Here is a 27141-nt window from a genome sequence, read left to right on the forward strand (position 1 = left end):
CCCTGGGCAGTGGATACAGCCTGTATGTAAAATCCTGGATTGCAAGGTTCCCTCTGAGTGTTTGCCTGTCCTGAGCTGCACTGGGGGGTGGAATAAGCAAGACATAACCTCATTTTGGTGGTGCTGTTTTTCTTTGTAGATGGCAGCTGTGCTGTAAGAGCTGAGCTGACCCGAGAGGGTGGAGTTTTAACCAGGTGGTTGCTGCTCACCAGGACTGACTGACAAATAACCAGCCATGAAGTGACAAGCTCATCCTTCCATCATCTCTGGGGACATGCCAGACTCAGCTGAAGATGAGCAAATACTATAGTGAGGGTTCCAGCAGAGGAATCAAAAAATCCAGGTGCTTCCTAACCCCATCCTTCCCAAGGCAGGTAGGAGCGAGTTCTCCTCAGCACAGTGCGCTAGGATCTCCTCCAGACTCCTGCAGCATCCCTTCTAATAGGGGGATAATCTCTTCCCTGAGGCCCCACAAAGGGAATTGAATTACTCGAGGAGGGTGATTCCTGCCCCCACAACACTTCAGTGCCTTGTTACCTGCAGGGGCAGGTCAAACAGGGAGTAGTTAGGATCACAGACTCTTGGAGTGGTTTGAAGATCATCTTGTTCCGCCCCCTGCCATGGGCAGGGACACCTCCCAGTATCCCAAGTTGCTCCAAGCCCTGTCCAACCTGGCCTTTAACCCTTCCAGGGATGGGGCAGCCACAGCTTCTCTGGGCAACCTGTGCCAGGGCCTGTTGAACAACTGGTTTTATTTTCCCTTCTAGCTCTTAACGATGTGCAGCACTGGGGCCAGGCTGACATCCCAGGAATTATTGCCTGGTACCATGGAGCTGGAGCAGTGTTGGACAGTCAGTTTATCTTTCATAATTCTCTTTTTTGATAAGCTCTCTTCAGCTAAAGCACTTATCCTGGGAGGTCAGAGTTTGAATGTTACAGCTATGAATTTTTTTATAAATGTACATAAATTCTTCAGGTGCTTCAACTAGTTTTCAGGAAGGCTGGCAGCAGTTTAATTTGCTATGGCTACAGCAAGTTTAATTTTTTATTTATTTATCTATTTATTTATTTATTTTAGTATGCTGCACTGGTTTTAGTTTTGTTTAAGTTACTGCAACTGGTGTTCAGATTGTAGCCTATTTTTGAAGCTGGAGGGGGCAATTTTGTTAATTCCAGTATTTTTAATGCCATTGTGTAATATTTGCAGCCACCTGTAGATGGTGATGCATTCCATGCTTGGGCTGCATCCCCTTTCCCATCCACTGGTACCAGGGAATTTCCAGGCTGGATGAATTGCATTTATTATCCCTCTTATTTTTATTTTTCTGAGCATGTGGGATACCCTTGAAATCCTTTCCATTTCCAAAGCATCCTGGCCTTGTCTCAGTTAGGATAAGTTGTCCTTGTCCTGCTGCTCAGTAATTGTGGAGGCCTCGGTTTCTTACAGTAAGCCAGCAGTGGGTACAGCTTAAGATAAAATGCAAGTTTTATGGGGTTTATCCACTTTTTGTCTTCCTCCCACAGCCAACTGTGTGTGTGTACACATTTCCAAAATGAAAGCCAGGGATTGCATGGGATTCCAGGATCCCCTGCCAGAGCACAGTCAGCCCTAAGGAAGCAGTTCGGCTTCCCTGTACAGGAAGGGGTTTACCAATGGTTGGAGAAGCTGGCAGGAGGAAGCTGGATGTTGGTGATGAGCTTGGTGGTGGCCGTGAGTTGTACCTGTCCCAGAGCTCTGATCTAATTCCTGAACAGAACTTGGAGCCCAGCAGGAACAAACACAGCCCAGTGTAGCTCCTTGTGCTGCTGGGCTGACTCACCCACTACCTTCTGCTCCCTCGTTTATGCCCGTTATTTTGGTATCCCCTTGGAAATGGCTCTAATGAACAACTACTGCTGTCTCTTGCGTCTGTGGCAGCAAAACTTCAGCTGAGCCCTTGGGCTACTTAAAAACCAGATTATTTGCCTTCCTCAGGCACTTACTGCCAGTGCTGCAGCTCTGTGGGAGCAGCCTGAGTTGGACTCTATGATCCTTGTGGGGTCCCTTCCAACTCGGAATATTCTGTGCAATCAGAAACAGATACTCTGAAACCAGGCTGGTAGCGGTGCCCGGGAGGTTCCCTGGGCATCTCTCTAGCTCCTGCCCCTCCCGGCCAGGGTTGGCCGGAGCTGAGGAGGGGCCGGAGTCCAACTCTGGTGCGGAGCAGGGACCGGAGGGTGCCGGTGGCTCCGGCCGGGGCCGGGTTTTGGGGTGTCCCGGTGGCTGTGCCCGGGAGGGTTTTGGGGTGTCCCGGTGCCGTGTTTTGGGGTGTCCCGGTGGCTGTGCCCAGGCGGGTTTTGGGGTGTCCCGGTGGCCGTGCCCGGGCGGGTTTTGGGGTGTCCCGGTGCCGGGTTTTGGGGTGTCCCGGTGGCCGTGCCCGGGCGGGTTTTGGGGTGTCCCGGTGCCGGGTTTTGGGGTGTCCCGGTGGCCGTGCCCGGGCGGGTTTTGGGGTGCTGGCGGTGCTGACCCCGCCCCGTTTGGGCAGCGCCGCCCATCGCGGGCGGGAAGTGAGGTCACGGCTGGAGGGAGGCCGGGAGCCCGCGGGCAGACCCCGCAGAGCCGGGCAGGGTCAGCTCCCATCCCCCGGGACCCCCGAGCCATGGCCGTGGGCCAGGACGGGCCCCCGGCTGGGCTGGGGCTCGGCTGCTGCGTCCTGGTGGTGCTGCTGCTGCTGGGGGGCTCGGGCAGCCCGGGGACACCGCCACGGCCACGGGCGACATGGGCAGAGCGGCAGGGACACGCTGGGGAGGGGGCTCCGCGGGGCAGGGCGAACTTGGAGGGGTACGAGGCCGTGAAGAAGCACTTGGGAGCCGTGGGTGCCCTCTCCAAGCAGTACTGGCAGTACCTGGCGTGCAAGGTGTGGCAGGAGGGCTGCGAGGAGGAGAAGGAGGAACAAAAAGAGCCCGGTCACAGCCCAGGTAAGCACCTTCCTCCGTTCTCTCCCGTGCCCCAGGATGAGCACCAGGTCCAAACACCCAGCACGGGGGTCTGTGCCCCCAGCTCCTGTGATGCTGCCTTATCCTTCTCGAGGGTTACTGCCCTGAGCATCTCCCTCCTCAGTGTACCCCGGGTTGCCACAATCATGTCTTACACATGTTGGGCTCTTGGTGCCAGCTCGAACCAGGTGCTGCCTGTTCCGAGCTGATTGTTCCTCCCCGCAGCCAGGGCTGAGTCCCTGCACTTGGGAGAGGGCTGCCCTTCACAGGGTTCAGCTGGGTGTCTATTCAAAAGGCAAAAAAGCAACTTACTGGAACATCTCTGCTCAGACCCTGCTACCTTTTCCAGGCTGGAGCTTACCTCTGGTGGGCCAGGATTACCTGGAGATCCTCTCTGCCTGGTACTGCAGCTTTGGCAAGTGCTGCGAGACAGGAGACTGCAGGATAGTCAACAACATCACAGGTAGGGGCTGTGTTGGCTTTGTTGTTTCTTTGTTTTGTTTTTTTTCTTTAACAAGAAGTGTATTTTAGCAAGTGATGTAAGTGAAGGGCATTTCTGAGCAGGGTGCTGAGCTGTGGGAGGGTGAGGGGCTGAGCTGAGTCCTGTGTCCCATTACTTATTTGTAGTTCTGAGACTAGAGGGCCTTTGTCCCTTGCTCTGCAGTGAACCTGCTCCAGTTTGCTGCGAGCTCTGCCTGCATCCCCGAACTCCCAAGCATATGTAGGGGGATCCAAACTGGCCTGGGACCCTGCCCCAGGCTGAGAGGGTACACCCAGACCTGTGTGTTAGCCATGAGCAGCTGTCATTGTGTTCTGCTGTCCCTGAGACTCCTGGTATCCAAACCCTCTGCCGGAAGCTCAGGAGGGCCTTTGGGCATCGGTGCTCTCCATAGCTGCCAAAAACCTCCGCCTCTTCCCGAAGGAAAAAAGGAGTCAGTGGAAAATTTGTGTCTTTTTGGGGCCAGAGACTGATGCAGGCAGGGCATGGGCAGCCTGTGGCTTTATTGCCTCTTCAGACTCCTCTTGGCCAAGCAGCCCTGCCCCGTTTTGTCTCCTTATTCCCACCTGCAGCAGCTGGGCTGGCAATTTAAGGTTGAGCTGCTGCTCTCTCTGTGCAGGGCTAGAGGCAGACCTCAGTGAGCAGCTCCACGGGCAGCACTTGGCCAAAGAAGTGGTTGTTCGGGCAGTGCAGGGGTTCCTGCAGAGCCCACAGCCCAAGAAGGCGCTGGTCCTGTCCTTCCATGGCTGGTCTGGCACAGGGAAGAACTTTGTGGCCCGGATGGTGGCCAGTCACCTGTACCGGGATGGGCTGAGGAGCGACTGTGTCAGGGTGTTCATCTCCCTCCTCCACTTCCCCCACCACAAGTACCTGGACTCCTACAAGGTGAGAGCCAACAACACAGTGTGTCCGTGGGGATGGTCCAGTGTGCCAGGCTGGGATGGGGTGGAGTTCATTTCCTTCATGGCAGCCCACACAATGCCATGAAATTTGGGATTGTGAGTGAAAGTGTTGATACACACCAGTGTTCTGGGTACAGCTGAGCAGTGCTTGCACAGCCTTCAAGGCTTTCCCCTTCTCCCACTCTGCCCTTGGAGTCGGTTAGGCTGAGGGTGCACAAGAAGTTGGGAAGGGGCACACCAGAGAGGTGACCAAAGGGATATTCCATGTGATTTACTGTTGTGCTCAGCAACAAAAACTGCAGGGGAAGGGGGTTTGGGGCAGGAAGCCATTGCTCAGAGACTGGCTGGGCACTGGTCTGTTTGTGGCAGGTGTGGGTGGCTGCCTTTGCACCACTTCATTTCTTTCTTTCCTCTTTCTTTCACTTATTAAACTGTTTTTATGCCTCACTCGTTTTCCTGCCTTTGCTCTCCCTGTTCTCTTCCCTGTCCCGGGTAGGAGGGAACCAGGGATCAGCTGTTTGTTAGCTGCCGGCCAAGTTATCCCGTGGCATCCTGGCTCAGTCCCACGGGCTCCTGACCCCTGTCCCTGCTGCTCCGCAGGCCCAGCTGCAGAGGCAGCTCAGCGAGACCCTGCAGCTCTGCAGGCAATCCCTCTTCATCTTCGACGAGGCCGAGAAGCTGCATTCCAGCCTCCTGGATGCCATCAGGCCCTTCATGGCTCCCTATGGCAACGAGGGCCAGGCGGACCAACAGAGAGCCATCTTCCTCTTCCTCAGGTGATTTCTGGGCCCCCAAAGGGATGGGGAGGAACCAAGTGATGGAATTAATCCCTTGAGGTGTGCAATATGAAGGGCCTAGGCTGCAGGGGAGGGGGACAGATGTCTTGTTCCCACAAGGTGGTTGCCTCCGAGGTCAGTTTTGCCTGCTGATGCTGGGTGTCCACCCTGGGAGCAGGGCAGCTGTAGGAGGAGCTGAGGTCCAGCTGAGCTGGGACACCTGAGCCAGCATCTGGGCTTTGAGACAAGGAAGCAGAGTGAAGGTCAACATGGTGTCACCCTGCCCGGCTGAGCAGGAGATGTGACACTGCAGGGGGCAGAGCTGGGGCTGCAGGTCTTGGTGGGAAGTTCCTGTGCTCTGCTGGGAGGTGGGGAGTTCCCACTGCCTGGACATGGCTGCTGGCGGAGGTGCTGTGAGGGCTGATCCTGGCATCGGCACATCCTGTGCTTTACCTGGTTCCTTTCCCATCCAAAGGGAGAAAGGACTCGGGCACGTGCGCACCCCAGTGCTGTCCCTGACCCAAGCCTAGGTGGGATGCAGCTGGAGGGAGAAGTGGGACATCCCAGAGCCAAGATGTGAGGCAGGCACCTGTCTAAAGTAGCCTCTGAGGAATGCCATGGAATGACCAGCTTCTTGGGCTGCCTCGAATTTTGGAATTGCAGCCTGCAGCTTGGCTCTGGCAGGAGCTGCTCCCCCTGCCTGGAGGTGGGCAGAGCACTCCTCCACCCCCCACCATCCAGGCAAGCGCTCTATCCCCCAAGCTTGGTGGTTCCCTGGGGAGGTTTCCCTGCCTGTGGAGGAGCTGTCTCTGTGCCCAGTGCCTGTGGAACTGACCCTGTTCCAGTCCCCCCTGCGTGGAGCTCTGGCAGGAGCCGTGGTGAAAGGGCAGGTCCTGCCCTGCTGCTCAGCACAGGGTGAACATGCTGTTGGCTGCACTGGGCTGACCTCGTGTCCTGCTTGGCAAAGCCATGAAGGTCAGGAATGGACACGTCATGGCCCTCGTGCCACCAAGCAGTGGGAGCAGGGGGCCTTGAACTGCAGCAGTGTGTAATCCCAGGGGTTTCATCATCCCTGGTGGCAGTGTGGTCACTGTCATACTGACCTGTTGTAGGAGGGCGGGCTCTGCTCCAGGGCTCCCGTGGACACTGTCATGGTCCTGCAGCTTTGGCCAGGTGCGGGAGTTGAAGATAGGATTGGGACTGGCTGCCTGTCCTCAGTCAAAGGGGGCTGTTTCTCCCATGGTCTGGGTGGGAGCACGATCAGTACAAGCTCTTCTGCCCTGAACAAGGCAGCAGGGGGTGGGGAACAGTGTTGGCTTTTTAATTTTGCCTCCCCTCCATTTGGGCTCCAGAGCCTCTGACATGAGAGGAAAGGATGCGTGCAAGGTCTGTGTCTCCCACAGCCTCCCTGCCTCCCACCCACACAAGCTGTGCAGCCAGCTGGTGCTTCCATCATATACCAGTGGTTCCCAGTATCTCCAGTTAACTGGGGCGCTCAGGGCTGGGAGCAAACCCCTCACCAGCCTGACCTGGACCTGCTTCTCAGGGTGAGGGGCTGCCCTGTGACCCTCAACAGCTGTCAGGACCTCTCATCCCCCAGGGCAGAGCTGCCCCTAAGGTGGGTGTCCAGAGGAGTCCTTATATGGAGACTGCTGCTGCTTTATCCCAGGGCAGGGGATGCTTTGCCAACTCCTGGGCTGTTGCCTGAATCCCTGCCTTTGCTTCCAGTGGGCCTCCTCTGTGTGCTCTGCCCTTTAACTTGGACTTTCATTGGTGGTTTGTTGGCAGTTCAGTGTGGGTCAAAGTGCCACTTGTGAGGTCAGTGGCTTCCCAAGCCAGGACAGGGGACTGAGGGAGATGGAGAATTCTGCTGCCCCTGGGTCTGAGCTGACAGGATGGCAACAGCTGTATCAATGCCTATGGAAAGGGGCTCCTTGGGAAGAAGGCTGGGTCCATGTGCTGATCCTAGACAGTGAATCCTCCGTTGCTAACAGAGGTGCTGGGGCCTGGCTGTAGGGGGGCTGCTGGCAGCTCTCAGCAGTTCTCCTCTGGGGTCACACTCGAGTGACTTCCCTCTGTGTCCACAGCAATCTTGGTGGAAACACCATCAATGAGGTCGCCCTGGACTTCTGGCGAGCCGGCCGGGCCCGGGAGGAGATCTCCATGGAGTTCCTGGAGCAGCGGCTGCGGCTGGAGCTGCAGGAGCCTGCAGGTTAGAGCTTGTGGCATGCTGGGGGTCGTTCTGCTTGCAAACCTGCCCCTCTGCACCTCCCACCCAGTGTGTGCCACACAGGGCTGGGCACTGGGAACAAGCCTTCACTCCACCCCCAGCCAGGGGGTTATTGGCAACGTGAGCCCCTTGGGCCCTGTGAGCACAGCACTGCTGTGATACAGAGCATGTGAGGAGGGAGCTGAGAGCCCTTCTGGGCCCCCTTGAGCCCCAAAAATGGCCAGGGAGAGGCAGCCCAACACCAAGGCTTCTCTAGGGCTTCAGGTGTCTCTTGGCATGAGCTGTAGGGACACTGTGCTCAGACCAAGTGCTGACCAGCTCTGTACAAGTGAGTGTTTCTCTCCCACAAACATAGGGCTGGATGAGTCCCTCGGAGCCAAGCCTTGCCTTGCAGAGGGGTGATGCTCTCAGGTGAAGCTTCTGAGTTTTTGTCTTGTGTTCTGTTCCAGAGAACAGTTATGCCCACAGCCACCTCCTCAGAGAGAACCTCATTGACTTCCTGGTGCCATTCCTGCCCCTGGAGTTCCACCACGTGAAGCTCTGCGCGCGGGACGCCTTCCTGGCCCGGGGGCTTCCCTACTCCGAGGCCACCCTGGACGCGGTGGCCAGGATGATGGTGTTTGTCCCCAAAGAGGAGAAGCTCTTCTCTGCACAGGGCTGCAAATCTGTGCCCCAGCGCATCAATTACTTCCTTCCTTGAACACCAGGTGGGACTACACATGTGCTGGAGGTGGTTCTGCACTCTGGGAGCTGCTCCCCTTGCACAAGGTTGGGCACACAGGTGACCCAGCCAGGCACTTGCACAGGGACAGAGACTCAATCCCTCCTTACTCCAAGGGCTGTTGCAGGGAAGGAGGTGCATCCCACCCAGCTTTACTCCTGGGACGCGGGGACAGCCTGTGCTTGGCTGTGTTTGGAGTCTGTCTGGTGTTTTAAGTCCCTTTTAGGTGGCAGTGACCTGAAGGGGAGATTGGGTTGTGCTGACAAATGCTGTTTCATGTGAGTGGGGACTGGGAATATCCAAGTTCTTGGTTTGTTGCCATGTGGTGAAGGCAGGCCTGGGGCAGGCTGGTCCTGTTGAGACAGTGCAGCAGAAGCCACGTCCTCGTCCCTGTCCCCAGTTCTGTCACTTTACAAGATCACACAGAACTGTTTCACTGGAATTAAATTTTTCCCTCTGTTGCTCTCATGCCTTCCCAAGGTGTTTGCTGCTCAGGGACACACGGACCAGGATCATGTTTGTGCATGGAGAAGAGGACTGAATAATCTCCTCTGGAGATGCCAAATCCATAGCTTCTCACCTCGGAGTGTCCACCTCTCACTGGAGTCTTCCATTGTATGGAAGCAGTGCAGGGATGAGGGGAACTTCTGCTGCAATCATTTTCTAAGCAGTTTGGTGAAGGGCCCTTTCGCTTTACTGCAAAATGAAAAAGGGGAGAGAATTTCTCTGCCAGGGGCAAAGGGCTGGTGAGCAGGATGGTGGCTGAAGGAACAGGCTGTAGGTGAATCCGGGATTTCACGGATGCAGGAAGCTTGGGTTTTTTCCTTTGTTTTTCATTTTTCTCTTCTTTATGTTTCATGCTGTGGTTTTTTGGCTGGTATCAGCATTATTATTACTATTACAAGGGCCTGTTTGCTGTCTGGGTACTCGCCAGGTGATAAGTGTGTTACAGCAGCTCCAAAAAATTTCAACAGTGTTACAGGAATCACTTTGTGACCTCTGGGTCAAAACTCCCTTCCAACAGAGCTGTGCTGGCAGTGAGTGAAGCAGCACATGCTTGGCTTCCCAGCCACTCCCACGGGGGACCTTTGGTCTGTTTTAAGCTTTGACCTGCTTTGTGGTGCCAGTGAATGAGCAGCACGACCTCTGGGAAAAGATTGACCAGACTCACTTACGAGTCCTGCAGACTTTGAGTCCGTGTTTCCCTCTGGGCACGCTGGCTCTGTTATCTAACGAGGCTTCATAGTCCAAGGCAGGAGGACGAGCCAGCTGCTTTCCTACTTGGCTTGAACTTAGCTCTTGTCTGGAGCGGACCTTAGGGTTGTGCCTGCGTGTGTGATCAGGCATTTCTGAGACTTGGTTTATGGTTAATCTCTTAATCACAGGTGTCAAAAATCTGGGAAACATCAGAATCCTGGAATGGCACTTTGAGAAGGGAGGATGCTGTCCCACAGGACACAACTTGGGTTGTGTTTTATCACCTGCGCAGAAAGTTTAGCAGGTTGTTAGTTGAAGGTTAGTTGCTCAGAAGATTGAGTAAAGCCAGGATAACCTGGGATTCTTTTTTAAATATAAAAAAGCCTCCAGCTGTCCGGGTTAGGCTGACGCTGCCTGGGGTGGCAGGAAGTCAGAGTGAACCTGGTGTGAGGTTGGCATGTCAAGCAGCTCTTGCTGTGGTGGTGGTGTCACTAACGAGGGTGATGCAAGACCTGTCTCTGCTGGTCATGTGTGCGTGTCACAGTTGAGGGAGCTTTGATTACAGAACCCCAACAGCCACAGCCGTTCTCTGACCATGCCGTGGCAATACTGTGTGGTTTCAATGACATAAATAAAGATACTGTGGGTTTTTTTGTTTGGTTTTTTTTTTTTTCAATCTGGCAGAATCAAATTCTCTTTTTAAAACAGGCTTACAACAATCTTCTCTTTCCTACCCAGTTAGCAAACTTCAGCTTAGGACTGAGCAGCTTCAAATATCACCTAAGGAAAAAAAAAAAGGCAGCATCTACTCAAGTGGTTTTTGCCAATAAAATATTGCAACCTTTATTTAAAATAAAATGCAAATTGGCAAAACTTTGTGGAACGACAGGCAAAGAGGCCCTTCCAAGGGCCTTATTTACATCAAGTTTAACACTGTTCGCAGTTCACAGTCAGACAATAGTGAGAGAATTAAATTAGAAAACCAACCAAAATATATTACAATAACAATTAAAAAACAAGACCAGTTGACAACACTGGTAGAGTGATTGGTGATTAACGTGTTCAATTTTAAATCATTCCTGCCCTCAACGAGTTCACTACCGATACAACCAACGTGCCGGGCCAAGCCCATCGGCCTCACAACAGACACATGGGGAGAACAACCTCCTTTGGTACAGACATTGCTCAGTTGTCCCAGAACCTCTTGTTACCTGCTTCCAGGGAATGGGCTGAGGGGCTTGTTCTACACTCCAGGGAACTGCAGCATGATCCCAGTGCCACCGGTGCAGGACAGTGCTGGTGGAGGTTTCCGTGTGTGCTGTAGTCACTACCTTTCAGTACCTGCCAGCTCCCCATCAGCAGCCCGGCTGGGCTGAGTGTGTTACAAGAGGAGACAGCAGCCTGTGGGCTCTGCAACAACCATCTTCTGGAGCTGTTGGTGCTTGTCACAGCTACGGATGCCCCGGAGCCAAAGCCTGCCTCAGGTAAGTGGTGGGATGCCGGGGTCGGGATTGCTCTGTGGCTGCACAGTGTAACTCCTCCCACCCCTCATTCTCCCCCTGCCTGGTAGGGAGGGGCTGCTTTGTGTCCCCCCCCTTGCTGTGGGGTTTAGTTCCTGCTGCCCACAGAGCATGGTCTGCCCCATAACTCCTGCATAAACCCACGTGGTGGATGTCAACATGCACGTGTTGGGCTGTGTGTCACTGACACGAGGCCAGTGGTGCTCAGGAGGAGCATCCTGTGTGAGGGGGACAAGGACAGCCCTCCCCCCCCGTTGTGTTCTGCACCAGCAACGCTGCTCCTTTCAATTCCCCTTTCCCAGTGGCTAAATTTGGTGCAGTCCCACACCCAGACTCTTGGCTCAGCCTCACCCCTGTCCACGCTAACGAAGAACATGATTAAATCGAGTGCACTGCTTAGGGATCAAAAAGGGCGTACAGTGCAGGAAGAAGAGAGAATTGCACCTGTGAGTCAACTAATTCCCACAGTGGTAGGAAGAGAAAGTGCCCCACTGAGCTCACTCTGTGAGCACACACTGCTTGGCATTACTGGGTCTGACGTGGTGCCACCCGTGTTGCAAAGACGACGACTTTAAATTGCAGCCCATACTAGTGCAAGTGAGAGAGCCCAGCTGTGACAGTGTCCGTGCCCCCATGGCTGCCTGACAGTACTGGGGAGAGGAAACAACAGGATCCATGCCTTGTCCCCTGCCCCAAACAGTGGAGCAAGAAGCGTTCTCCCCTGGGACAAGTAACAGTGTTACCACCCATACGCTCCTTTGCAAGGCTGAAAGCAGAGAACTGGCCACAGTGGAGACCTTTAAGGCTGAAGAGAAAGCCATGCCTAGCTAAAGGAGAGGGAACAGTAACAATTTCGGGAGCAGCTGTGGAAGGAAGAACAACTGGACAGTGGTTTACAGCAGAACCAGCTTCCCCAGATAGCATCCCTGTGCTATCCTGCCAGATGGCAGTTTGGGAATAAAACACTGTGGGGCAGGAGAAGCAAGAGCAATTCTGCAGCCTCTTATTTAGAGGGAAAGAACCTGCTGTCAGGTCAGCACTACCTCTGCCACCATCTACCTACCTGACATACACTGATAGGTAAGAGCAGAGAAAATGCTCTCCATGGGAGTGACAACAGGCAAATTCCCATGTTTTTCCACCACAGGAGGGATCAGCACTGAATGGGCTCCTGTGTTGGGCACTCAGGTTGTGGAGTCTCCATTCTTGGAGATGCTCAAAAGCTGCCTGGACCTTGTCCTGGGCAGTGGCTCTGGGTGGCCCTGCTTGGGCAGGGGGTTTGGACCAGGTGACCTCCAAAGGTCCCTCCAACCTCAGCCATTCTGTGACTCTGGAAAAGCAGTCGGATGCTGCCCTGGCCCACTGCCCATCTCTTCTGTGGGGGAAGAAGAAACCAAGGTGGCATCTGAAAGGTAGTGGGGACGGCCAGTGGAGAGGAACCAGTGCTTTGTTGGGACACAGCTGGTTTCTTCTGAAAGGGCTGCAAGAGGAGAGTTCTAGTAGTTAGAAATTCCATATTGCTACTCTATCACTTTTGCTGGAGCTTTTCTGGAAGACTGGCTTTCAGGAAAAGAAAAGGCTTCTTAAAAAAACCCCTTTGTCCTTGGCTGAGCAGCAGTACAATGATGACACTACAGCAGATGATTGTCTGCCGGGGCAAGCAAGACCTGCCCTTCTGCCCCAAAGAAAGCTCCCCTACCTTCTAAATCCTTCTGATTGTTTGACAGGCCGTGTGAAGCAATGCCACAAGCAGCCTTCCCTTTGCAGGTCACCCTTCCAAAGGCAGGTAGTTTGGATGCACACCTTCCATAAAGATGACTGAAAGAGATAAGGTAAACCACAAAAGCCCTCAGTAAAGTCTACAAGATAAAGGGTTTGGTGCTCAGCTGAGTGTGGCTGTGGAAGAGCCCCCAGGGGATCCTGGGCATGCTGGATCCTGATGCAGAACTGGACAGCACAAAGGGCTGCTTGGCTCTTTTTGTGCCCCCTCATTTCACTTGGCCAGAGAAGCTCATGTGGTCCATTGTACCTCACATGCTGCTCCTCTGCTGTGCCTCCACACACCATGGCACAACGTTGTTTGCTACAGACCAGGAATAAAAGGAGGATTGTCAGACACCAGCCCATTTCTAAAGATTTTTCAAGGCCCTGTCTCACTGTGCTCTGTGGAAAAAGCGGGGACACCCACTAAGACAGCCCAGCCTCCCCAGGACCAACAGGGTCATGCTTCTAGACAGCAGTGGAAGTGCTCACCTTCCGAAGTCACACCTGGCCCCAGCTCCACTCTAATTGCTCCACTCTAAAAGCAGCACAGTCACACTTTGAAAACAAGTTTAAAGAGCATTTTAGCCAAAAATAAAAGATTTAAGGTGCAAAGCAAGCGAGATCCTCTGTCACCAACAGTGTGAAGTGAACAGCAGCACACAGGGTGATGTTTATTTGGAGTCAGGTATCAGGCCTGTGTCCTTCCTCTCACAAACCAACAGCTGAGGTCTCCCTACTTGCCAGCACATCTGCACCTTGGGGAGTTGTCCGTAGACACAGAAGATCAGCTCTGTGAGGCCACAACAGCACCAGGACCAAGGGAGACAATGTCAACTCCTCAACATTGGGACTGTGAGAAGGCAGAGACCCAGTGGGGGCCCTTCAAGGCAGAGCCATAACTTCTGTTGTCACCTCTCGGGCAGAGGAGTGCACAGTTTATGTGCATGTTCCCTACGGCACAGCACAGGATTCTGGCCTAGCCTTTAAAATACAGGAAAAAATATAAAGAGATGCTTGTGCTTCCCCTGTGTGCTGCCATGCTTTGTCACCTTTGGATGCAGGGAAGCTGGAAGCCTGCAAGACCGGTAAGGGCTAGAACAAATCCCAGGAATCTGGTGCTGTGAAGGGACAGCTCCAGGGAATCCCTGTGGTGGGCAGGCCAGGCTGTACTTCCTGGCTCTCCAGCTGGCCCTGCAGTGCTGGGACTGCTAAAGGAATGTGGAGAACAGCCAGGGGTGGTGGAGGCTCTGCCTGACCTACAGTGGGTCCTCAGGGGGATCAAACTGAAATGGGGAGTCAACCTGGTAACAAGTTAAAAACAATCTATAGCTTAAAAAAGAAACAACCCACCCACCCCAACAACAACAATGGCAAGTTGTGCAAGAGCCCCAAACTACTCAAAAACGACCATCAAGCAGCACCCGTGCTAGACCACTAGAAATAGGTATCAGTGAGTGAAGGCTGTGTGGTGGGGAAGGGGGTATTCCAGTGGTAAGTCTTCCCAGCATCCCTGACGCTTCTGACACAATGATGATGAGAACATGTGGTGGATGAGGTGGACAGGAGGGAAAAGGGATAGTTTCATATATTAACTAACTTTGCAGTTCTCATTACAGCAGCAACAGTGCTGTGGAAGTTAAGCCATCCAGGCTAGTGCATCCACCTCCAGCAGCTCTGAACACTGTCAGTGCATTAGACCTTCCCCCCAACTGCACGTGACCCTCCCTTGGGAGCCCCTCCGGCTCCGACTGCTCGGCCGTCGGTACCAGTGGAGCCCCAGTGCTTTTCCTTTGCCTTGTTGGGAGAGCAAAGCACCCGTGAGTGCAGACAGGGCAGGATCTGTACAGCAGAGCAGCCTGCAGCCACCCCAGTACTCTGGCTGTCACATCAACCATCCTTCCCAGAGCGAGAACCTGCCATCGGTTCTCCTGCCTCTCCAAGGGAGGAGCAAGGAACTGCCTTCCCTTGCCACACCGAGCAGATCAGCCTGATTAGGTGGGGACAGATCCTCGATGTTTGCCCCTTACAGCTTTAATCTACCCTCTCCATCCCCATTTCTTTGAGATGAACCTGTAAACGTGAGGAGAACTCAGTGATCTGAGGTACTTCACATACTCAAGTATCAGTCTTTCCTTTTGAAAGCATCAGTACAGAAAAAAAGTCCCCCCCTCCCCGTGCGTGTTTCTCTTACCCAGATGGACAGTAGCTACCTTTGCACCACGTCGCTGATTTCTTGGACACATGACAATAAGTTATTAAGGACAGGGTTTGCCCCGGGAACACCAGCAGCTGTCGAGGACACCTGCAGCTCCTGCAGGCTGAGTTCCAGTTTGCTCACAGCCTCCCGGAAGGCGAATTTGTTGCGGGTGTGCGGGATGCAGTCCACGTAGCCTGAGCAGTAATCCAGCAGCTGGTGCCCCGTGTCCACCAGCTGGCTGTTCGGGGTGGGCTCGGCGATGGCACTGGAGAGCAGATCCGCGCACTCCAGCAGCGCCTCCTTGCTGATCTTGTCTGCAGGGATTTTCTCAGCTGCCTGTTTGGTCTTTCTCAGCGCCACCTTCGCGCCAGCCGTGCCGTTGGCCATTTTCACTGGGGAGGTGGAAGACAATGACAGAGGCACTTGAGGTGGAGGCATCACGGGCCTCCCACATTTTCCACCAACAGGTGCTGCTGCTGCTGCCGCCTTCTTGCTCCCTTCACTCGATTCCAGTCCGTGCTGCGCTCCCACCACGGGGCTCAGCTCTTCTGCTGCGTCGGAGCAGGCAGCTGGCTGCTGGAGGAGCCTCATCACTGGTGGTGGAGGTGGAGCACACTTTGGTTTTACCCGTCTGGGCCGGTCCCTGTCGCCAGAAGAAGTGACCTGATGCTCAGATAAGAGCTTAAATTTATTACCCTGAGAGTCTGTGCCAATGAGCTGCACGTCTGCTGGAGTGTGTTTTAGAGTGGGTGAGATTAGGACTGGCACTTTGTGGTTATGAGTGGTTGGAAGTATTGCTGCAGCCTTGCCTGGAGATGACCACCCTGGCCTCTCGCCATCCTCAAGGGCCCCCTGTCGTGAGCCACTGTTTTTTTCTTTTCCCTTAGGAGCTGCTGCTAGCCCTGGACCCTCCTTTTCTTCCAGTGTGGAGGGAGTTCGGAAGGGGAGTGCTGTGGCACCCCTTGGCAAGAGTTTTGCTTTTGGTCTCTCTCTGGTCAAAGCAGGGCCTTCTTCAAACCTTTTGGGAAGCAGGTCATTGGCCCTCCCCGTGCTCTCATCGGGCTGAGAGGAGGTGGACACAGTCCGTTCCAGCTGAATTTTTGACCTCTGGGAATTTCTGGGAAGGGTCATTGCCATCCTATCCTGTTCTGGAAGCCCTGAGGACATGGAAGATGTAGAGTTTGACCTTGGAAAAGGCTTTGAAGCTTCTTCACTGCCAGTGGGTTTTCCTGCTCGTAAACCCAGTGTCTTTTTAATCAAGCGTGGTGTAAAGAAACCAGTGATGCCCGACCACCCTCCGCTGGTGCTCACGCCCCCACCGCTGCTGGGCCCTGTGCCATCATCGTTGTAGAAGGTCCTCTGCACAAAACCCCCTCCATAGCACTTGGGGGGTGCCAGGCTCGTGTCCTGCTGCGTGGGAGCAAAGGAGAACCCGTCCACGTGCTGCAAGGAAGCAACAGAGGAAAAGTTACCCGTCAGCTCGTATTTCTTATGGGGCTGGTTCTCCATCTCCCGGAAGGAGCTGCTGCGCTTGGGAGGCGTGGGAGCATTCCTCTTCTTCATAAAGGAGCTGAAGAAGCCGCCTTTTCTGTCCCTGGTGAACGTGGTCTCTTTGGCATCCTCCAGCAGGCTGCTGGGTGACTTGTCCCTCTGCTTGCGGGGCAGCGCAGGAGACCCAGTTGTTGGCTGTGTGCTTCGGATGAAACCTGGGCAGAAGAAACAGGTGTGAATCCACAACATCTATTTCCATTTCCAGCTCCCTGTCCTGCAGTGGGCTTTATGCACCTGGGGTATTTACCTGCCCAGCTGCTGCAGAGATAGAGAGGAAGTGAGCACTTTTATTTTATTTTTTCTTTAATGTTTTCCATTTCTGCCTGTGACTTGTCTGCTGCCTATACTGAGGAGGCCACTTTGGAAAAAAAGATCAGAAAAAATTTGTTCTTTTATTCCAGTTTCTTACTCCCTTCCTGTACTTTTTCCCTCCTTCCTAAACACCATAAGTATTAAAAAAAAAATCTCTTGTTGAATTGTCAACTTCAGTTTTGAAGCTGTCATTTAAAAGGAAGCAGCAAAACTAAATATGAAAGAAAAAAATTCAACAGGATTTACTAAAAGAACATTGAAAAAGCTGCAGTGTTTTCTGTTTGCTGGTAAATAATTGGGCTGCTGAGGTGGCCAACAGCCCTCGTGACACAGCAGCACAAAGCACCTTCCCGTGTCGTGTTGTTTGGTTTTCTTCTGTTTCTCTGGGAATTTACACCCAGAATTTGTGGCCTCAGTGCCCCTGTCCCAGTGCCCATACCTGGTGCTGAGCTGGAAGCCGAGTGCTCCACAGTCTCCTGTGTTCCTTCGATGTTCTCCTTGTTCTCTGCCTGTTTCTTCAGTGTTCTCGTCTTGGAGGGAAGAATGGGTAAGCGGGGCAAGTAAGGAACTATGGATGAGGAGGAGGCTGTTCTTCCGAGCTCCTCTGCTACCTCTGTATGGAAAAAAAAATGGAACGGTTGAAACACAGACCAGCAGAGGAAGAGGAAAAAAAAAGATCCGGGTCTTTACTGAAAATCCAGTCTGGTAGGAAGAGATCCATGACTGAGAAATACATAATTTATGGATTTAGTTTTTGTTCAAGTCTAGAAGTGTTGAGGGTCAGATGTTTTTCATAATGATTTCAAACTCATTTGCATCTTTATAAATACAGACAAAAACCCCAAGGAGTAGGATCTGTACAAGAGGTCTAATACAAATCTAGCTCTGTGCTGGGTAAAGGGTTGTTGAAGAGCTAAAGCCAGCACTGAATGCATCTGCCTCTGTTTTTAATCAAGGTGCCTCCTATTGATGCTCCTGGGATCCCCCAAATTTGTGTCCTCTCTGAATCTGGATCTAAGCTGCTTTGCACTGCACCTCCCTATTGGAAATGAAGACTACATGTTTCCTTCCCAACACCAACAAATGGTATGTGATTGGAAAAAAAAAAAAAAAAAAAAAAAAAAAAAAGAAAAAAAACCCCACAGCCTCCTGGCCACACACATTTGTGTGGCCACTGGATGTGCCTGTTATAGATCTACCCTGATAAAATTCCATCTGCTGTGTTTTTTCTGTGGGAGGGACGTGGACGGATCACTTTCATATTTGATTTAAAAATTTAGCAATGCTCAGACATTTCTGCCTGTCTGCTGAGCAATATCACACCCCTCACCAGTATTTACCTCCTGGTTGATTGTATTTGAGAGCTGAGTTGCACAGATTTGCTCCTAGAAGTAGCTAAGTAGAAAATCCAGAGATTAAGGCACACTTTTTAAAAATGAAGGCTGGGAGAATAATATTTCATGACCTAATTGCTGCAGTCAGCAGGGGACTGTGATATGCATTCATCTTGCTGTCTCTCTCCATCACTCACTATGGGGTAACCTCCAGTGCTGTTTCAGGAATAAAACAACAGCATCTCTCACCCTCTGAGATGCTCGAGTCGTGGAACATGGTTTCAAAGGCCTGGTGGGTCTCAGCAAAGGAAGGTCGGTCTGGTGGGTTCCATTTCCAGCCTGCAATGTCAGAAAGCAGAGTGAGTCTCAGTGCCTGAAATGGGTAGGAGATGAATTTTTATTCTGTCCAAGGAGACAGAAAGTCAGACTCTGACCTACTGATAAGCAGGCTTTAGACTTGTTCACAGGTATTCATTCATAGCAGTCAGTCACTCTACTGTATCCTAACAAACCAACCTTGAAAAGAAGGAACAAGCTCTAAAAGTCCTAGCTCTCTGCACCCTCCACAGGTTTTTCTGCTCTCCCTTTCTCTCTTTCTGATTTTTTCTGGGCAAAGGACAATTCAAGATTTGCTACCCTGGGTGCTTGGACTGAACATGTCCAGCCCAGTCACAGATAGCTGTGTGTGAAAAGCTCCAGGTAACATCCTGCTCACATGCTCTTAATACTGAAATTCAGGCAGACCATCCAAAAGAAGGATGTGTGCACCTCATGGGGCATAGAGGAGGAGAGTGCCTTGATCCTAGATGGAGCTTAGAAAGTTACAGAAGGGGATCATAACGAAACGTGTAATTTCTGTAGTTAGAACCCACACTGGAGGAGTGTACTCTGGAAACACTGTCTGTTGGTATCACCAGAGAGTCTGGAAAGTGACTGGCATTCTGCTCACTTTGCATTAATATCACATGAATTCCCAGCTTTTGGGCTTCTGTCAGTTTCCTGAAGGTTTTTTTTAAGCAGTGATACCCTTCCTCACTACCCAGCTTCTTTGTTTCCTACCCAAAGTCCACCCTGACTTTCTGTGATGTGCTGGGGATCAGGTATGGCTGGAGACAGGCTCTTAGATCCCTACACTATAGATCCCTCCCACACCCTCAGGCTTTGTCCCCCAGACTGGAAGAAGATACTCACATGCCCTCATGAGTTCATACACCTTGGGAGGGCACCCCTCCGGCTGCTCCATCCGATAGCCCTTTTCCAGCAGATCGTACACCTGAGAGAGGTCGATGCCTGGGTACGGTGACATTCCATAGGTAGCAATTTCCCATAACAGCACCCCAAAGGCTGCAAAAGGAGGAAAACAGAATTCCTGGTGATAAGTCTGCCCTCCTCTTGTGTTGCTCATTATGCTGTGGCCTTCACTGCAGCTTGAGGCAGCATCGTTTCCTCACAAATGCCTCAGGCCAGTCTAGGTGAAGACATCACATGCTAAGAACTGATTCATGAAGTTGTGGCCAGGCATGTGACCATCTCCTCCCCACACGTTTCTGCCCAGGCCAGAAAGCAAGTTACCATCTAGGCTGGCAGAGAAAAGCAAAATGGACAAGAAAAAAGCACTGAAGGTGAGTTTTCTTACCCCACACATCTGATTTGATTGAAAAGGTGTTATAGGCCAGGCTCTCGGGAGCCGTCCACTTGATTGGGAACTTGGCCCCAGCGTGGGCTGTGTAGGTATCACCAGTCATGAGTCGACTTAAGCCAAAGTCAGCCACCTTCACCACGTGGTTTTCTCCAACTAAGCAGTTCCGTGCTGCCAAGTCCCTGGACAAAGGAAAAAAGGACACTACTGCAGCAAGAGCAGGGCTTCTGAATACAGTCCGGGGTCCTACTCTCCTGAATTGGGAAGCACTCTATGAACACAGCAGGTAAAGGCAAGGTGAGCTTTGCCCTGAACAGTGTCAGAATCTAAGTCAGGATTAGGGTTAATTCTTTAAATTCTATTAAATTTCCAATAATCATAGCTGTTATGGTGAGAAGTTTATGTTTCCTGAGGACAGGATGAGATCAGCAGCTCATCACACACTGGTAATTGGTTTATGACATAGCTTTATCTGGATTAAAACAGGACTTGAGGTGGGCACTGTCTGGCACACAGGGGGTACAGCACAACACCAACTGCTGTCAGGCACAAGATTATAAGTCTGCTGTCAAAGTCCTGGGGAGGAGGTACTGCAGGACAGTACTGAAACCAACAGCCAATGGATAAGTGTGAAACCTAACTCCGGAAAAAACCTCCCCAAAATCAGGAATTCCTGGGCCTCCACACTGGTGCTTGTTCATCACTGCAGTGTGAAACTGCACCAGCTCCACGAGACTTTACCCACCTGTGAATGAAGTTCTTCTTCTCCAGGTACTCCATGGCAGAGGAGATCTGGGTGGCCATGTAGAGCAGCACAACAGCACTCACTTCCTCCCGGTTGCAGTCCCGCAGATAGTCCAGCAGGTTCCCATATGGCATGTATTCTGTCACGATGTAGAAGGGTGGCTCCAGGGTACACACACCTGGCAGTGAGGAGCAGGGGAGCATGTGAATAAAGTTTCCCTTTCTTATCACTGCTCCTGATTTAATGTCCATTTTTTAGATTCTGGACCGATGAGTGTTTCTCTGAAAAGTGAAGACTTCCATCTAGACAGGTCAATGCAGCCCAACGTAAAACTCAGTGCTTCTGTCTATTTATCTGTCCATCCACTTTATGGATAGAAAGGAACATGTCTATGAAAGTACTGCTATTCCTATATAATAGACATGAAGCAGTAGTTCTGTTCCTTGGAACGTTACAGGATAAAATAGGAGATATTTTGAACATGTCATTTGCTTTTTTTCCTCTCCCTGCCTTGATAAAGCTAAAGAGTGGCCAACTGGAAGCAGGTACCTGTCAGCTGGCAAGATTTCCAGACTGAAACGTCACTACAGAGTAATGTGAAGCGCTCCCATGTGCTGGGTAAGGAATCAGCACGGTGGGACCTGCTCCTGAAGCAGCATTCTTACACATTCCTGGGATGGCTACTTGCTGCAGTCACTGTACAAAGCATGTATTGGTGGAGGAGGGGGGCAACAGGATACTCTTGTCACATCTCTGTGAACTCCCCCTGCAGCACCAAAGGCCTGTTCATACCCTTCTGCACATGCAGGAGTAAAACACAACTATGCTGAGCATCACAAAGAGCAAAGATGCAGCTCTGTGATGACAAATCTCCGAGTCTCTGCTCCTGGAACCAGACAGGGCTGGGCAGACACTTCATCTGTGCCTGTTTTTTAAATGGGTACAGAATAGTTGCCATTAGTAAGTAAAACCCTTCACATGCTTCACATTTCTCCTTTCATCCTAGGCTTGGCTTGACAGCTCTGCTCCTGAAAGCAGCAGAAGTCCAGAAGCAATTAAACACTAGTAGAGGTTTAGGGTGTCTCCTTAAGAATCTTTGTACATGTAGAATTAACAGCTATGCAGACTATTTAATAATGATCATCATATGGTGCATCTGCCAGTGAGACAAGGGGGCTCAGCCAAGCTGTAAAGCCTGTGGATTTCTTCCAGTCATGTGGTGTTTGATCTCATGTACTTATTTGGTGATACACAGGGTCCCTCAGAGCAGCAGCGATCTGGTGTCTTCTGTTTAATTAGGGACTAATTTGTTCTCTTCAGTGCAGCCTATTCTATAAACGTCCCTCACTTGAGAAGTACAAAGAGCAGTATTTGTTGTGCTTCAAATATAATTTTTCCTTTCACTTCCAATTTTCTTACAATTTTGTTCTGTTCTCTCAGGCAAATAAGTCATGGAAAATAATTTTGTAAATTTGATTCAATAGGGCAGAGAAGGAATCTGAGCCTGATAACTGAACCCTGGAGCACGTCTGGGGCCAAGGACACAAACTAACAGGAGGATGATATTGCAAATTTTTATGTAACACATAGTTGTGCCTCAACAGCAAAGTTGTCTACTAATGTGACTGTATTTGATGTTTTATTTAAAATTAGTGTCTCTTAGCTCCAATATTACATAAAGCTGTCAAAAATATCACCCCATAACCTGACCTGATTCAAAAAGTTACATAAGTACAGCAAAGCTGCCACTGCATTTAAACAAGATGAGATTTTGCCAAAATCAAGACTAAGTAAGAACAGAAAGAGCAACATATGTCACTGACCTAACAACTGCACTAGATTTGGGTGCTTGATCTCCTTCATCACAGCAGCTTCTTTCAAGAACTCTTCCACCTCCATGGTATCTTCCTAGATAAACAGAGAGCAAAAAGAAGGGAACATTTATCTTCATGTCCAAGGTCTGGTTAACACCACACATTCAGGCTGAATATAAATGATGGCTTCCTTGTCTTCATTCTGGTATCTTGGCTTTTACCAAAGCAAACTGTAACAGCCCTGAAGAGCTGCCTGGCTGGCCCAGAGCACAGTGAGGTGACAGATCTGCAGTGCCCAGACAGTGCCAGACTGGCTTGTTTGGTAGCTGTTGTGTGTGGTGAAAGACCCTCAGGATCACTGACTTAGCTATAAAAATTAAGTCTGAAAGCTCCCTTACTTAGAGAGCACACAGAATTGCAGTTGTTAATGTTGAAACAAACAGAAGGTTTTGAAAAAAAAAGACAGATGGAGATGCTGCATTTTTTCAGGAGTGGAGGAAAGGTTGTAGAAGGTATTTCCAACTCTTCTAATTTCTTAAAGGTTCCACAGGTCCTCTGGAGGAAGGGAAGTCAACCTGGTAAACATTTCTAGAGATCTGATTTGGACATGCAGTTCCTGCTGGGCCAAAATTCCAACTTGTTTCCAAGCACACGCACTGGTATAAGTTTGATAAGGTACCTTTGATCTGCAAAGCTACTCTGAAGCATGGACTTAATGCAGATCAGCACTCTCCATTTTCTCATACTCATATTATTAGGTGGTGTAATTTAAAGTACTTCAATTTCCTTACTCTTGTCATAAATGGTGGCCAAATGAACAGTGCTGAAAACTCACCTTTAATGTTTTCACAGCAACAGTGAGGTTGTATTTCTTCCAGACCCCCACATACACCTCGCCGTACTGCCCTCCCCCGAGCTTGTGCTTCATGGTGATGTCAGTCCTCTCCATCTCCCACTTGTCATGGATGGGGGACACTCCATAGACAGTGGGCTTATTGCACTTGGGTGCTGGGTAGTGCAGAGTTGTCACCAGGCCGTCTGCTACCGTTGAGTGATGGTGCACGAGCTCTGCCAGGGTGCTGAAACGGCTTTCTGCTGTCACATAGACCTGGCAAGAAACAACCAGGAATCTGCTTAAATGAAAGGAGCTGGAAGCTTTCAGTAACACTGGAAAACAGGTACAGTAAAAATGTTCTTTTTAACGAGTTGGAGAAACAGACTTTAGAACATTTGTTCTCATCTTGTTGGGCAAATGATTATTAATCTGTGGGACTTTTACTTGCAGAAGGCAGCTAGAAATAAGTTATCACTTAAGAGCTGTGCTGCCTCCTGCCTCGTGCTTTACAGGACTAGAAACTGGAATTCTTAGCCAAGCACAAGGCCTGTTTTTTCATCTCTCAACACAACGTATTACTGTTTGATCTAGGTTAAAAATGCCAACTTAGCAAAGCTCTGCTTATTGTAAGTGGACCAGTGGAGGGCTATCACCACCTCCAACCACAGCTGCCTTGCTCCTTAGATACTTTCAGCTGGGACAGGTACTGTCTGCACTTCTCCAAAGTGCTGTCTGGTGAGCTACCACCAAACTCTTGGCACACTTCTTCTTTTCTTATATTAATAAACCAGCAGACCTGTTTTCTCTCACACCTCCCTCCCTTAACAGCCTGCAACTTGAGATTCTGCACCACCTCTTAGTTAATACCCTTATACCCTTATCTCCCCTCCTCGCAGCACTGTCCAGAGATCCTCACCTTCCCATCCGAGGTGGTGTTGATCCTGTAGTGGTAAACACGTCCTTCGTACCTGAGCGAGATGGACAACTGCCCTGGGCTGCTCTCACTTTCCCGCACCAGGAAGCTGCCGTTGATGAGGCTGCTCAGCAGATACTCTGCTGCACTGCGGGACACGGGCCCGTGGTACCAGGAATGCTTTTCCAGGCTGTTCACTGGCGTGATGTAGTTGCTTGGTACCCAGCCCTGCCCGTTCTTCGAACGTACCTCACTCCACTCACCATTCTGGTTGTAACCCAGGACTCGCAACTTCTCACCTTTGAACAGAAAGACAAAAGCAAAGTAAGTACAGTGCAAGCTGTTGGGTCTCAGTGAGGGAGAAACTCAGCATCAGCTGAGCCTGGGTTTGTGGCTTAACAACAAAAATCATAACTAAACTGCTGTACATCAAGTATTTATGAAGCAAAGTTTCAGACAGAATACCTACGATACTGCTCCCTAATTTACTGCAGTGAGAGTGGTGAACTCAAAAAGCTTCTTGTACTCCAGCTTTTTAGACTAGAAAGACTTTATTTGCTTGGAGGGATAAGGTTTGTCTCCTTGAAGCCTTAAATGACACGATTTGAAACACTTCTGCAGCAGGTTATATTCTGACATATGTACTGACCAGAAAGTCCCTTTGCAATGCTCAATTCTTGATTTTGTCCCAGGTGAAAGTGCTGAGTTCTGTTACCTTCCATAATGCCACCATTTCCCTCTGCCCCTCCCGACAACAGGTATCTCACAGGGCAGTGATTTGGGGAGCCTGGAACAGGAGTGGGCAGGACTGTGCTTGTGCGAGGAAAACTGCCCAGCAGGTGTCCCTCCAGCACCAGCGAGGGACAGACCGTCTGCTTACCACCATCAGTGCAGGGAACAAGCTTCCCTAACTGTGCTATTCCCACTTCTATCCAGGTAAGGATTCCACTTTCTGTTTTCTGCTGCTCAGTTGCCAGGCTGGCAGCTGCTGTGTGACCCCCAGCCCTACCTTTGGTGATGCTGAGGGTGTTGTCTCCACTTGCTACAAAATCGTAAAGTGCAACAAAGAGATTGGGGTCGCTCTCAGTGGCTCCGAGCAGGTTCTCCTTGGAGCTCCACCTGATGGCTTCGTTCAGTGCCTGGGGTTCCACATCGCAGCCGTAGGGGCGGTGCAGGGCCTCTGGGAAAGGAGCAGAAGAGACAGTTATTCTGTGTACAGCTGTAAATTATGGAATCAGGGAATACCCTGAGTTGGAAGGGACCCAAAAGGATCGTTGAGTCCATCTCCTGGCCCTGCACAGGACACCCCAGCAATCCCACCATGTGCATGAGAGCTTTGTCCAAATGCTCCTTGAACTCTGTCAGGCTTGGGACCATGACCACTTCCCTGGGGAGCCTGTTCAGTGACCAACCACCCTCTGGGGGAATAGATCAAGTTTATCAAATAGATTTAAATAGATCAAAACCCCAGTGTACAGCAGAGCAATGCTCCTACAGCATACTGTGCCCTTAGGGAAAGGGAACACCACATCTGGACTCTTAAATCAGTGGTTTTCAATCCCACGTTGTGGACTCTTCATTCTATAGGTCCCTTCTAGGAGGGGCTGGAAAAGATGGTTAACTACCTATATACCAAGTAGCAAACTACATATATAAAATTTCTATTTATTATTTATTATATACACATCTATTTATATACGCCTCAATTTGAAATTTTTTAAGCATTCATATATATAAAAAATCAGTACAAAATTAAAAGTGCTTTTTTAAATTACATGAAGCAGCGAAGGAAACCTTTCAATGACAAAATGTTACGTTTTATATCTTTATGGTTCCTATGGTGGGCGTAGACAAGCCTGGATCTGAAACCAGCATTACAGGTAAGGCTGAATTATGACACAAATTAGATGTATAAGTAACTGAGTCAATATTAACAGGAATGATGGTGACTTGTAACATATTACAGGGCCGTGTAAATAAGAGGTGGAAAACTGCCAGGGACAGACAGAAGGTAGTACAGGTGATGGTGGGTGTTTAGCAGCAGCCTTTCTGAATACCCAGGCAATCCTCCTTTGCTGTTTCAAAGGACAAGTGATGAAAACTTGTTAGTACAAGGAAGCAGGGGGAGGAATCAGCTATGTTTGTAAACAAAAGAAAAAAAGTCCGTACAGTTTTTGTGATGATTAAAACCAGTCTAAATGCACAGGGTTTTAGAAGGAATTGTAGTAAGAAGCAAAGCTGCCTGAACACCTCATGGTAGTGCTATGTGAGGACCCCCCCTGGCTTTCCAATCCACAGAGAAGTTTTTCAGGAACATGAAGCAGAATGAACTTCAATATTAAGATGAGAAAGAGTGATGTTGGGATTCATACACATGGGCTGCTCAAGGGAGCAAAAAACATGAAGGTGTAAAGGTATATATTTTTTTCTCTGATGGCACAACTGATTTAAGTAACTGTCCCAATACCTATTTCTGAATTCTCTTGTTGAACTTAGTGAAATGTACACTGTGAAGAGATTTCATTAAATGCATTAAACATAAAAAGTTCCCTTTAAAAAAAAATACCTGAGGCTTTCTTTGCCTTACAGTCATTGCTTTGGCCCGTTTCTGAGGGGCTGAGAAGTCAGACCACTGCGAGAGAACATGTGCTGTGGTCACCTACCCCCTTCCCCAGGCCCCCGAGATTTACACTCGTGAGCAAAAGCTGGGCTATAAGGCACTTGAAAAGAGAACAAAGAGCTCAAATCCAATACAGGATGGGAAAATTGGGAAGTCAGCGAGACACAAAACAGGAAGAGGCCTGTGCCAAGTAATAGGCAAAGGAACACGCCAAATCTGTGTCACAGGACAGAGCTCAAGCCTGGAAAATGAGGATAAGGGGGGTTTCCAGCCTCTAATGCAATTTTAACTGTATTGTAGGTACATGAGAAAGTAAGTGGTTGAAGTTTGTTCTGTTTTCATTTTAAACATGTAGCTAAGTGGCTTTTGACTGCATTTCTGGTAATTATTCAGTTCTGTTGCTTGCATAACCTGTTCATTCTGCCCTTACTTAATAACACACCTCCCAAGCCTTGCCAAAATAGCCTCTATCAAGGTTCTCCTGGCACGAACAAAAAGGACTAGAGATTAAGCCACCAAAATGTCAGTTCCTTGACAGCATTGCCTGCAGATGCAATATTTACATACACTTCTTATTCCTAACTATCAACTGCAAT

General features: G+C 50.4%; 2 protein-coding genes across 5 annotated transcripts in view; one reads left to right on the forward strand and one right to left on the reverse strand.

Annotated features, from left to right (window-relative positions):
* The first annotated feature begins 175 nt into the window (after positions 1-175).
* Positions 176-9955, forward strand: TOR3A (torsin family 3 member A). Of its 2 annotated transcripts, none has more exons than XM_064664181.1 (7): positions 176-343; positions 768-2958; positions 3326-3439; positions 4095-4360; positions 4978-5153; positions 7241-7365; positions 7833-9955. In XM_064664181.1, the coding sequence occupies exons 2-7, from the start codon at positions 2640-2642 to the stop codon at positions 8081-8083; spliced, it is 1251 nt and encodes a 416-aa protein (XP_064520251.1). In that variant the 5' UTR covers positions 176-343; positions 768-2639; the 3' UTR covers positions 8084-9955. The 2 variants fall into 2 exon arrangements, with proteins under 2 accessions (XP_064520251.1, XP_064520249.1); XM_064664179.1 differs by lacking the exon at positions 176-343 and having other exon boundaries at positions 2063-2958; positions 7833-8090; positions 8585-9955.
* A 160-nt stretch (positions 9956-10115) lies between these two features.
* ABL2 (ABL proto-oncogene 2, non-receptor tyrosine kinase) overlaps positions 10116-27141 on the reverse strand; it is a 46573-nt gene continuing 29547 nt past the window's right edge. For all 3 annotated transcript variants that reach the window (XM_064664168.1, XM_064664169.1, XM_064664167.1), the window contains exons 2-11: positions 24935-25105; positions 23929-24224; positions 23013-23285; positions 22187-22271; positions 20364-20541; positions 19616-19800; positions 19171-19323; positions 18229-18318; positions 17085-17258; positions 10116-16488 (exon numbers count right to left, since the gene is read on the reverse strand). In XM_064664168.1, the coding sequence (XP_064520238.1) occupies positions 14792-16488; positions 17085-17258; positions 18229-18318; positions 19171-19323; positions 19616-19800; positions 20364-20541; positions 22187-22271; positions 23013-23285; positions 23929-24224; positions 24935-25105 (3302 nt within the window). In that variant the 3' untranslated portion in view covers positions 10116-14791. The remainder of the gene's footprint in view (positions 16489-17084; positions 17259-18228; positions 18319-19170; positions 19324-19615; positions 19801-20363; positions 20542-22186; positions 22272-23012; positions 23286-23928; positions 24225-24934; positions 25106-27141) is intronic.

This window comes from Pseudopipra pipra, chromosome 9, assembly GCF_036250125.1.
Source record: "Pseudopipra pipra isolate bDixPip1 chromosome 9, bDixPip1.hap1, whole genome shotgun sequence".
Lineage (NCBI taxonomy): Eukaryota > Metazoa > Chordata > Aves > Passeriformes > Pipridae > Pseudopipra > Pseudopipra pipra.

Bases quoted from the DNA above. Each gene is read 5' to 3' on its own strand.
- TOR3A (XM_064664181.1), top strand. From the start codon at position 2,640: ATGGCCGTGGGCCAGGACGGGCCCCCGGCTGGGCTGGGGCTCGGCTGC. The intron at 3,440-4,094 runs GTAGGGGCTGTG...CTCTCTGTGCAG, and splicing joins GATAGTCAACAACATCACAG to GGCTAGAGGCAGACCTCAGT. The intron at 4,361-4,977 runs GTGAGAGCCAAC...GCTGCTCCGCAG, and splicing joins AGTACCTGGACTCCTACAAG to GCCCAGCTGCAGAGGCAGCT.